General features: G+C 37.6%; 1 protein-coding gene across 1 annotated transcript in view; it reads right to left on the minus strand.

Annotated features, from left to right (window-relative positions):
• The window catches only part of LOC150077779 (E3 ubiquitin-protein ligase RNF19B-like), a 233,072-nt gene that overhangs the window by 177,123 nt on the left and 42,688 nt on the right, over positions 1-13,261 (minus strand). The window contains exon 2 of the mRNA XM_090385368.1: positions 6,620-6,924. Coding sequence (XP_090241494.1) covers positions 6,620-6,913 — 294 coding nt within the window. The 5' untranslated portion in view covers positions 6,914-6,924. The remainder of the gene's footprint in view (positions 1-6,619; positions 6,925-13,261) is intronic.

The raw sequence follows: 13,261 nt of genomic DNA on the forward strand, positions 1-13,261 counted from the left end.
GAAAGATCGAAGGCAAGAAACGCCCAGGCAGACCGAAAATGGCATGGCTAGATAACATCAACACCTGGCTTCACATGACAACAGCACAAATTCTACACGCAGTGCTAGACAGAGAACAATATCAAAACGAAGTCGCAAACGCCATTCGGCAGCATTTAAAGAAGAAGATAAATGATTTCAGAACTAGGGGCCATAAATTCAAATGACAGAGAAAAAGGTTTAGACTGGATTGTAGGAAGTTTGTCAATGAGCTATTAATTACTGAAATAAGTTGCCGCCATGGGCATTTGAGGCTGGCAGCTTCAAAAAATTCAAAGGTCAGCTGGACAGATACCTATGGGTGGCAGTGATCCCAGTGTAACTTATAAAATGGTGTGGTACTACAATCATGGTATTGGAAAATAAAAAGAACCTGGAGTAATCGTGCAGTCTGATATGAAGTTCTCTAAGCAGTGCAGAGAGGCTGCCAGCAGAGCTCATGGGGTTTGTCAATGATATACAGAAATTTTGTTAGCAGCTGTCAGCAGATGATTATCCCATTGTATAAGGCAATGGTCAAGTCACATCTTGAATACTGCATACAGGTCTGAGGGCCTCATTTTTTTGAAGGATGTAGAGCTGCTGGAACAGGTACAGAGAAAACACAATGAAATTGGCAAGGTAAGAGGTGCTCTTACCAAGAAAGGCTTCAGTTCTACAACCTGCAGCATCTGGAGACTGGGCACCTGTGAGGTGATCTGATCGAGGTGCTTTGGATGGCTTGAGCAAACTCTCAGTGCTGATGAGATTCTTCCTCTTGCTCAAACTATGCACATTAGGAGGCATAAATTCAAACTGAGGAAGGCTGATTGCAGAATGGATGTGCAGAAGTTTGCCTCAACCGGGTGTTTGATTGCTGGAACAAGCTTCCATTCATTGTTGTGAAAGTGGTTAATTGGTAGCATCAGCAAGAATATTCCTGATGCTACAAGCAAGTGTCAGGTGGATCGGAAAACAGCTAGCTTGGGGGATTAACAGACTATTAGATTAACAGTAGCCACAGGCAGAGGCAAAAGCGATTCTTGCACTGCTTCTATTGGAATGGGCAGCAGCCTGGAAAGCAAGTGCTGGGGAATTCAAGAACTGCTGGGAATCATCATGGAACAAGTAAATACATGGACTGTGTTAGGGTAACTAAGAGTAAGAACAGGTGCATGCATACTTGCATGTACACAAATGCTAGAAGTATAGTAAATAAATCAGATGAATTTGAAGTGCTAGTCAAGATGTCAAAGGCCATCTCATTGCCAAGTGAAAGGACTACGTACAATCACTGTTTAGTACCTGCCACCTAATACAACATCAGTTATTCAGCCACTTATCAAGGTGTAATCCAGCGCTTTAAACAAAAATTATCAGAGAATGCTATTAAACAAAACTGTATGCTAACAAAATATAATGCAAAGTCGATATGCTGCAGGCAATACATTTGGATACATTTAAATAGAAAAGGCGTAAGAATATTTGCTGATGCTATTGAGGCAGTATTGGGTTGGTTGTAAAACGGCTAGCTTGGGGGGGGGGGGATTCACAGAATAATAGATTAACAGTAGCTGCAGGCAGTGGTGAAAGTGATTCTTGCACTGCTTCTACTGGAATGAGCAGGGGGCCTGGAAAGCAAGTTTCTGGGGATTTCGAGAAGAACTGCAGGGAGTCATCATGGAACAAGTAAATACATGGGCTGTGTTAAGGTAAATAAGAGTAAGAACATATGCATGTATACTTGCATGTACACCAATACTAGTAGTATAGTAAATAAATTTGAAGTGATGGTCAAGATGTCAAAGGCAGATATGGTTGGGAAATCAGATATGTGGTGTCACACACATATATAAGGAATGAAAAATTGGAATTTGGAGAGTACAATGTGTACCGAAAAGAATAGGAAGGGTGAAGGGCTTATGCTGTTAAGAAACACAAAATCAAAGGCAGTGCATCCAGTTGACATGGGTGGACAGTGCAATGCTGAATCAGTCTGGTATGACATTAGCACTGGTAAAACAAATGAGAGGAGTGTATTATAGGCCTATTGACTCTGGTGAGTACAATGAACAACTAGACAGAGAAATAGGGCGGGTGAGTAAATCAGAAAGTCTTATAATGTGGGATTTTAACTTCTCAGATATTGACTGGAACTTATAGTTGGCCACTCACACACTAGCAAGGCTTTTGTGGATTTATTGGATGATTATTTTCTACAGCAGTATGTTCAAGAGGCAACCAGAGGGAGTAATACGCTTGATTTCATTATCAGCAGTTAAAGGGACCACTTGGTGGTAGTAATCAGTGTACTGCTGTGGGATTTACTTAAAGATGTAACTACCATCAGGGGTAAAGGGAAGGCTTTTTACTTTCGTAAAAGTGACTACAGTGGTCTCGGACAGCTTTGAAATTCTATACAGTGGGACCAACTGATGATGTTCATTATAATTATCAGCCATTTCCAATCCACTGCAGGATGAAGGCCCCTCCAGCAACTTTCCAGTTCCTTCTGTTTTGTGCAATGGCAATCCATTTACTACTCACAAACTCCATCTATCCATCTCCGCCGTTGTCTTCCAGGTTTTCTTCTAGCTCCTCTTGGGTACCATTCTGTTATTTTCTTAGTCCATTTGTCATGTCTTCGAGCTGTGTGTCCTGCCTGATGTTGTTGATGTTTGAAAAAATTCAAAATAGGAAGCATTCAAGGAATTAATCTTGGAAGCTATTAGGCTTTTCGTACCAACTAAGAAATATTTCTCAAGGTTCAGGACTAAATGGATGTCAGGTGAACAAATGAGACTAGTGACAGAAAAAAAAAAAAAAATGCACTGGATGCATATAAATTATCAGGTGACACAGTAGCCTATGGTAGATGTAAGCTAGTCTGAATCGAGTCACTTAGGAGGTTAGGCAAGCAAATGCAGATTACGAGAAATCTTTGGCAAGGATGCATAGAAAAACGACAAAGACTTTACTTATGTAAACTATAGAATGCTTCAAGGAGATGAATCAGATTGATTTGACTGTTGATGATCCTGCTCAGGTAGCTGAAAAACTGATTGAGTACTTTGCATCTACATTCACACATCAGGAATTCTTTTAAAAGCATGCCAGAAGTTTATCAAACAATAACAGGGAGCTAAATGATTTTGCAATAATTGAAAGGAAAGCAGAAGAAATTAACTGGTAAAGTTAAACATAAGAAAGGCACCTGGGGTGCCTTTCTTATGTTTAACTTTCTTATGGGTAGATGGGATCTATCCAGTTATATTAAAGCAAAGGAAGTGAGCAAACTCTTAGCCATAATTATGAGAGCATCCTTGGATTCAGGGAAGGTCCCCACAGACCGAAGATGTGCTCATGTATACCCATTTCACAAAGGTGGATCAAAGAGTAACATGAGTAATTACAGACCTGTTAGTTTAATGTCTGTTCCGGAGGAAATAATGGAGTCACTGGTTAAAATAGCACTGCAAGATCATCTAGACAGGCGCCTCCGTAGCCAGGTGGGAAGGAGCAGCAGTGAGTAGCACACGCTTCTTGATTAGACCGGGGTTCGAGCCCGTCACCACCAAATACGGAGGATGCGGAAAGGTCAGGGAATAACCACCGCATATCCCGAAGCAATATGGCCCTAGTTGCTAATGCTCCTAAAAAACCCAAAATAACATTCATCTAGACAAGACTGCAGTTATAAGTCAGACATAGCATGGATTTGTTAAGGGAAGGTCTTGTCTGACCCATTTGATTGGACACTATGATGTGGTCACCAAGGAACTGAATATAAAAATAATTTTCATATCATTTACTTGGATTTCAGGAAAGCTTTTGACACTGTTGAACATGGAAGACTGCTGTACAAATTGGAGTTTGCAGTTTGCAGATGATACGAAGATTGGCAGTTGTTAATGACAGTACGCTACTGCAACGGGATCTAAAAAAGCTAGGCAGATGGGCGGAGAGGCCGCAACTGAACTTTAACATTGACAAATGTAAAGTACTGCATATATGGGTAGCAGCAACCCCAGAGTAACGTACCAACTGTGTGGTAGTACACTCAGGATAGTGGAGAATGAAAAGGACCTAGGGATAATTGTGCAGTCAGATATAAAGCTCATGGTGTCTTGTCAATGATATACAGGAATTTTGCTAGCACGGATAACGAAGTGATTATCCGTTTGTATAAGGCAATGGTGAGGCTATATCTTGAGTACTGCATACAAGGTCTGGAGCCTCATTTTAGGAAGGATTTAGAGCTGCTGGACAGAGTACAGCGAAGGGCAATGAGACTGGTGAGGGGAACAAAGAGTTGCTTTTACCAAGAAGGACTTATGTTCTTTCAGATTAAGAAATCCATCTGATGGATGTGTCTTAATCTGATGGATTTCTTTCAGAAATCCATCAGATTAAGACACAAAGAATTGGAAGAGATGGAACGGCTGTCATCTGTTTGGATAGAAAATCAAACAAAAAACAAGTTTGCTTACGATAGAAGCAAAAGCATTAGCAATATTTTATTACGTAATAGTCGTAATAAAATACGTAAGTATTTTATTTGTTAAAAATACTTACGTATTTTTTATTAATTATATTATAATAATAATAAATATTATAAAAAATTATATTATTATTTTTTATTACGTATTTTAATCATTATAAAATACGTAAGTATTTTATTACGATTATTTATTGTGTTTGGTAATGTTTTGGTTACTAATGTGTGTTCAATCTTGGGTGGTCGGCACCTAACCCTATTTTTCCCATAGGGTCTGTTGTTTATATTGCACGATTTTGCATTGCACGAGGGTTTCTGGGAACACAACTATCGTGCTATACGAGGACTGACTGTATTTATATTTTAGTAGAGTATAATATTAAAACTTTAATTATAAATTGCAAATCCAATAAACAGCTATAAGACAGCAATGTGAGAACTTCAGTCCACAGCATCTCCTGTTATTGTGGACCCAGGTAATGGTGAATCCAGGGGGGTCTCATCAATCATTCCCCACAAAATGCCTGAGTAAATTGGAGCAAATAATGTGTTACAATATTAAGTTGTTGAATAATAACTATTCATGTTATGGCTGGCTTAAAATTAGACCTAAATTTGTTTCAAATAATTTGTCCTATTTGGTCCAATTGAAAGTAAAGCTAAAGCTTAATTTTCAATTAGGATCAGACTCACATATATCATCAATGTTACACTCTCCCTCTTCCCACTAGAAAAACAATCTGGATCCACCTCTGCTTCCATTGTGCCTTTTGTTAACTCCTCCTCCTCCCAGCTTAAACTTGACATTTATTTTTTATATTTTGTTATTAGTTTGTTCTTTTTATTTGGTCTAATTGTCAAAATAGTTGAAGGCTGTCAACTATTTTGACAATTAGATAGCTGAAGGCTGTCAACTATTCTAAATGAAACTGGATCATCAATGAATGCACTAAATATTGCACTAAATTTCACATCTTGAGTACTGTATACAGGTCTGGAGGCCTCATTTCAAGAAGGATGTAGAGCTGCTGGAACGGGTACAGAGAAGGGCAACAAGATTAGTGAATGGAACAAAGGGTTGCTCTTACGAAGAAAGGCTTAAGTTTTGCAAGAGAGTTTTGCTTGAGTTTTGCAATTTGCAATTAGGCGCCGGCGAGGTGATCTGATAGAGGTGTATAAGGCTTTGAATGGTTTGAGCATGCTCAATGTCAATGGGATTCTTCATCTTGCTCAGAATAATCACCTCAGAGGGCATAAATTCAAATTGAGGAAGGACGGATGTCGGATAGATGTGCGGAAATTTGCCTTTGGCCAGCGGGTGGTTGGTTGGTGGAACCGACTTCCATCACTTGTTGGAATTATATATATAATTCCAACAAGTGATGCAACAAGTGATTGCAGTTTAGTTGATAGCCTAAACAAATTTAAAGCTCAACTGGACAGGTATTTCGAATGAACGGAGGGGTGAAATGGGAGTGGTGTGTGTTTTTTTTTTTTTTTTTTTTTTGGCTGATGCTGAATAAGCTTGCTTTCTTGCATCATATGCCTCTACTAATGCTAATGCTAAATAAATAACACTTTTTTATTTCATTCCTTAAGATTTATTTATGGCTTCTGAATCAATGGCAGAAGCATCACTTTCTGAAATTTTTACAAATGGTGTATTAATCAGTGTCTTTAGGCAGCACTATTTCCAGTTTTAAAAGGTGAATGCAACTGATTCTTTTATCTTAATTTTGAGGTAATGTCTCCAAAATAACAAAGGTCATGGAGAGAATTTTTTATATATTGATATGGACTGTTTTTACTTAACTAATAAGGATGACAAACCAATAACAGCAAAATAAGAAATTTCAAAGTTTTGCTTAATAATAGGATGCTTTATTACATTCATAACAGAGCATTAATCCATAATTTATTTCCATTTTAAACATATTTTAACTAACACAGACATTAAGAAGTGTGTGTGTTAATCCTTAAAGACAGAAATTAATATTACTCTTAAAACAAAAATTGAATTTTTGTTTATATAGCATATTAACATCTGAGACCACGATGCACTACGGGGGGGAAAAAAAAAGAGAGAGAATTGCTAAATCTTACTTTGCTTTCTGGGGCAGTATTGTGACTGATAAAGCTGTTTTCTGAACGGGAATCAACTTCTGCAGGCATTGGTCTTTGTTGACGAATGCTGTGTCTGGTGATAGGGTTAGTTCCAAACAGGCGGCGCAAAGAAAAACGACTGAAACTATGTTTACGAGATGTACCGGGAATTGCTGTTAAGCCTCCTGTAGAAGGGCCAGCCATTGCCATAATTCTTGCATGAAATGATTGAGCTGACGTTAGAGGTGGACGAGAGAACCTCTCTTCTGTTTCAGTAAGCCAAGTCCTCTTCATATTTATTAACTCTAGGGGAGAAAATATATATATATAATTCATACAAATGACTATTTTCTTTAATAAATTAATTCAAAATCTATAAATGATTTAAGACAGGTTGCTGAACTTCACACATAAAATCAAGTTTGGGTAGCTCTTCCCCCCCATTCTTCACCCTCGGTCCCCCTCCAAAAAGTGGAAGCACAATTTTCCATATTAGTGGTACATTAATACCATTTCTTTTACTGATATTTCCACATCAAAAATTTACTATCTAATATTTGTTGGTTAGGACTACAATCATACCATATCTTCAAAAATCTGAAAAAAGATGTGCTTGAGGTTTGAGTACTTTGCTTATAGGCTGCATAAGCATTATCTACCTCAGGGTCGGCAAACTACGGCCCGCGGGCCAACCCCCCCCCCTCTTTTTAATCCGGCCCGTGGGTTACTATTGTTTTTTACATGAAAAAAATTTTAAATAAATCAAATTACGCATTGCAATAGCCGATAGTCAGGTTGAGAATAATGACCGGATGTGGCGCTACTGGTGTCGCATATTTGCATTCTATCGTCTACTGTAGAACAAGTGTTGTCAGCATTTCTCTCAGTTTTGCTTTAGCGGCGCACGTGGTATTGTCTGTCACGCCGCTCTGTGAACTTTTTTTTTTCCTTTTATTTATTACCCACTGTTTCCATGTCACCCTCAAGACCAAATATGAAGAGAAAAGTGGACTTCGAATGTCGTGCTTTTAAAGCTGAATGGAACGCGAATTATTTTGTCATAGAAATAAATGACAAAGTATCATGTTTATTATGTAATGACACAATAGCTGTGCGAAGAGTACAATATATGTCGTCATTACCAAACTAAGCAAGCGGCACAATATTCAAAACTCAAGAAAATCAACGGAAGCTAAAATTGGAAAGTTTAAAAGTAATGCATCATCACAACGCAATTTATTCGTTAAAATAAAAAATGATAATGAAGCAGTAACTAAAGTAAGCTTACGAATAGCTCATTTATTAGCCAAGAAAGGGAAACCATTTACCAATGGTGAATTAATTAAATCATGTTTGCTTGTGGCAGCCGAAGAAATGTGTCCAAAGAAAATGGATTTGTTTCGATCTGGCAGTCTTTCGGCGAGAAAAACTGTTAGAAGAGTTGAGGACATCGGGAGCCACTTCAAGAATCAATTAAAAGACGAGGCAAAAAATTTCAAGTGGTTTTCATTGGCTCTTGATGAGTCTACAGACATTACTGATACTGCCCAATTGTTGCTGTTTATTCGAGGAGTCAATACTGAGTTTGAGGTTACTGAAGAATTAGCTTCTATGAATAGTCTGCATGGAACAACTACAGGTGAAGGTATCTTCAAGGAAGTCGAGAAAACGCTAACACAGTACAATCTGCAATGGAATCAGTTAAAATGTGTCACAACTGATAGTGGTAAAAATGTGTGGAATGGGGAAAGGATTAGTTGGACAAATTTTTATGGCTTGTGAAGAAGCTAAATGTTCAAAACCTCCAGTAATTCATTGTATTATTCACCAATAGGCTCTTTGTGAGAAAAACCTCAATCTGTCATGTGTTACTGAACCAGTTGTGTCAGCGGTTAACTTTATTCGCTCTCGTGGACTTAACCATCGTCAGTTTCGTGATTTTTTTATTAGAGATTGAAGCCGAATATCCTGATTTGCCCTACCATACAGTAGTTCGATGGCTTAGCAATGGAAAAGTTTCATGGAGATTTTTTGAACTCAGAGAAGCAATAGAAATTTTTCTAAATGAGAAAAACTGTCCACAACCACTATTATCTAACAATGAATGGCTATGGAAATTAGCATTTGCTACAGACATCATGGGATATCTTAACGAATTTAACTTAAAATTACAGGGGAAAACAGTGCTCATATGTGAAATGTATTCTATCGTAAAGTCATATCGTCAAAAATTTGCATTGTTTGAAACACAAATCACATTAACCAAGTTTGACCATTTTCCATGCTGTAAAAAATTTCAAATATTAGCGAAATCCCCATTCCCAAAAAAATTTGCGGTTGATATATTTTCTGAACTTAAACTACAGTTACAACAGCGTTTTTCGGATCTTGATACAAGTGCAAAAGACATTTCCATATTTCAAAATCCATTTGGCTGTACAATTGAGGAGCTTCCATCAGACCTTCAATTGGAAGTAATTGATCTGCAAAATGATGATATGCTAAAAGTTAGGTTTAAAGAAATGGATCTAACCCAATTCTATAAATGTCTTTTGGAAGATAAATATGGTCAATTAAAATCATATACAAGGGGATTTATATCTGTATTTGGGAGTACTTACCAATGTGAAAAGACATTTTCGAAAATGAAATATGTAAAATCGCAATACAGATCATTATTAACGGATGACCATTTGCAAACAACTTTAATGATAGGAAGTACTAACTTCGAACTCCAGTATGATGAAATATTATCTCAGAAAAAACAAATACATTCATCGCATTAGTACAAAATTTAACCAGTTCTATAATACGTTTATTACTAAATGGAAATATTTTATTCAGTGTCAGCATGTGTATAAATATTATGTAAAATATCACTTCCTAATAAAAAGATTTTGAACCTGTTTTTTTGTTGTTGCTCTGTGAGTAGAATTACCCATGTAAATATCTTCGAGCTTGCTACCTGGCCCACAGAGCCTAAAAATTTTACGATCTGGCCCTTTCCAAAAAACGTTTGCCGACCCCTGATCTACCTCATTAGATTCCAGATGGCTACTAACTCTAATGAAGAAAATCAAAACTAGATTCACAAGTTAACCTCTTTCTTGTCAATGAACAAGATTTTAACTACAAAAAGCCCTTATGATTTATCAGCTTAAATATGACCAAATTTTAATATCCTTTGATTCTAATGATAATGTACTGCAGACAACAAAGCTCGCAACAAATGTGAAGCAGTTATTAATCCATCCAAACTAGATTTTGAACAAGCTAAGAGTAGAAAACTTCCTTCTTGTCCAAATGGTAGTTAAGCATTCTGGTCTCACGTTTGCCAAAGCCATTAGCAGCAACTTTTATCTATTTCTATTACCACTTCTTGTCAAAACCAGCTGGTTCCATTGCCACCTTGGCTAAAGATAAAGCTGACCTGCTGATATCCTACTCAACTTCTAACTCGTGTATTAATGATCTGGGTAAACCACCTCCAACCATTCCCAATACACTCCACTCCATTCAATGCTTCCTGTGGTCTTCCGTCAGAAGGATGTCATAAGAATTTTGAACAGTCTTGATGCTAAGAAAGCACCAGGACCTGATGATGGTATTTCTTCACTTGTTCTCAAAACCTGTGCTCCTGAGCTTACTCCTGTTCTGTGTTGCCCTTTTTCCACCGCCATTTATTCTTCTGCTCAGAAATTTGCTCATATCAAGCCCATTCCTAAAAAGAGTGACAAATCCCTCCCATAGAATTATCATCCTATTAATGAGAAATCCATTAACTGCCAACTGCTACACTATCTAGAAACCTTCCATCTGAACAATGAACACGTCTCAACAGCTGGTGATATTCTGGCTCATTAGCATTAGCTGAGGCATATGATACAAGAAAGCAAGCTTATTCAGTCATCAGCCATATAAAAAAAAAAAAAAAAAAATCCCATTTCACCCATCCAGTCACTACAAATGCTTGTCTAGGTCAGCCTTAAATTTATTTAAGCTATCAACTTCCACAACAACATATGGAAGTCTGTTCCAGTAATCAACTACCCGCTGGCTAAAGGCAAACTTCTGCACATCTATTCTACAACTGTCTTTCCTCAATTCGAATTATGACCCCTCAGATTCTTAATCTGGGCAACCGGAAGTATCCCATCAGCACTGTTCATCTCAAGCCATTCAAGGCCTTATACACCTCAATCAGATCACCTCGCATGTGTCTAGTCTGCAGATGCTGCAACTTTCAAAACTTAAGCATTAATTGGTAAGAGGAACCTTTGTTCCTCTCACCAACCTTGTTGCCCTTCTTTGTACTTGTTCTAAAAATGAGGTCCCAGACCTGTACACAGTACTCAAAGTGTGGCCTGACCATAATCACCTCCTTGTCTCTGCTAACAGAATTCCTATTACAGGGTCATTCACTACCAGTGCGACAAACTTGCAGGAGGTGTAGGGGGCACAAAGACGAATCGGAATCACATAGCATTGCAGGGTCCAAAATGCCTTCGTCGTGCAGTAGAAGATGTTGAACGGGAGGTCGCGTGAACAGCGATGAAAATTTTCTTTCCACCAGAAAGTGATTGCTGGAACAAGCTTCTTTCTGGTGTTGTGGAAGTGGGCAGTTTGAATACATTTAAGGATTAGACAAATTGTTAGAGGGAATGTAATATGACCCCACCCTGACAGTTTCTTCTTTGGATAATTTTCTACTACTAATACTAACCCATACTAGCCCTCAAAATTTGGCTTTAAATCTGAAAAGCGACTGCTGACTTAAGAAATGAGCTGAGAATTACAGAAACAAGATGCATAAAGCAGGTAGAGCAAAGCACTAATAGAGTGAAAGTATGGATGCACCCACAATTTTTAATCTCATTCTGCAATGTGATCACTGCTAGTGAAATGCCAGGCATATCTCACAAAACTACTTCTCTTTTCTTTCTTCTTAACAGAAGATGTCACCACATTACACGAAATGTTCACTGCTTTTATAAAGCCTAGATGGGGTGCCCAAGCTTTTCAGGCTAGGGGCCAAAACAGATAAAACTGCTGAAGGCCACAGGCTACATGGGTTGTTGCAGCAAGCAGGTTGTGGACTGCAAGACTAACTCCTTGCCACTAATTATGCACTTTTCAAAATAGAATTTACTTTTTGTTATCTACATTTGTATTTACAGTTATTCGTATATTTAAAAATTAATCTGAAGATTCAATATGCAAGGCACAATATGATATGGCTTTAAATTAACCATATAATATCGGCATAGATACACCATAGTCTACCCATAAATTAAACTAAGTAGGTAGAGTGAAGGCATCATTTTTAATTGCATCTCATATTATGGCTACCTTCACACAACGAGATACCAAGTATTGCACTACTTCGAATAAGTAACGCTTCTCTAGTAGAGAAAACTACTGTTATTTATTCTCAGTGGATATCACCACCCAGATGGTCACTGTTTCAAAGCTGTTGGCCTATCGTCGGTGGGTGGGCAGGTACCCAGATAATGCAAACATGCCATCACAGTTGCGAAGTGGTTCCACAATATGAGAGATGCCAAATGGCATACATAATAATACAATATTTGAAAATTCAATGCCCAAAACACAATATGATATGGGTTTAAATTGACTATATAATATCAGTGTAGATACGCCATAGTTTACCCATAAATTAAATTACATAGGTAGTAGAGTGAAGGCATCGTTTTTAATTGTATCTCATATTATGGCTACCTTCACAACAAGATAACAGGTATTGCACTAGTTTGAATGGGCACCTCCGTAGTCAGGTGGGCAGGAGCAGCAGTGCGTAGCACACGCTTCTTGATTAGACCAGGGTTCGAGCCCATGACCACAAAATACGGAAGATGCAGAAAGGTCAGGGAATGACCACTGCATATCCCCAGAGCAATATGGCCTTAGTTACTAATGCTCCTAAAAACCTATTTAACAAACAAACAAACTACTTCAAATAAGTAACGCTTCTCTAGTAGAGAAGACTACTGTTATTTATTTTCAGTGGATAACACCACCCAGACAGTCACCATTTTAAAGCTGTTGGCCTATCGTCGGTGAGTGGGCAAGTACCCAGATAATGCAAACATGCCATCACAGTTGCGAAGTGGTTCCACAATATGAGAGATGCCAAATGGTGTACAGAATGATACAATATTTGAAGATTCAATGCGCAAGGCACAATATGATATGGGTTTAAATTAACTATATAATATCAGTGTAGATGCACCATAACGGTAGTCTTCTCTACTAGAGAAGCATTACTTATTCAAAGTAGTGCAATACCTGGTATCTTGTGAAGGTAGCCACAGTATGAGATACAATTAAAAACGATGCCTTCACACTATGTACTTAGTTTAATTTATGGGTAAACTATGGAGTAGCTACACAGATATTATATATTTAAAAATTAAATATGAAAATACACCAATCAGTATTATTACATAAAACTAATAGCATTCCTATTATATGGCCATAATAATATTGCTAAATTGTGAAGAAGATACATAAAACATGAGAAAGCAATATAGAAAAATCAAATATTATTAAAAACAAATAGTTTCAAAAGTCAATTTGATACTATATTTTGAGACATACCAGTTTTAAATTCAGGGGATACGT

Source organism: Mastigoproctus giganteus, chromosome 11 (genome assembly GCF_048544385.1).
Source record: "Mastigoproctus giganteus isolate SK-2022 chromosome 11, ASM4854438v1, whole genome shotgun sequence".
In the NCBI taxonomy this organism is placed as follows: domain Eukaryota; kingdom Metazoa; phylum Arthropoda; class Arachnida; order Uropygi; family Thelyphonidae; genus Mastigoproctus; species Mastigoproctus giganteus.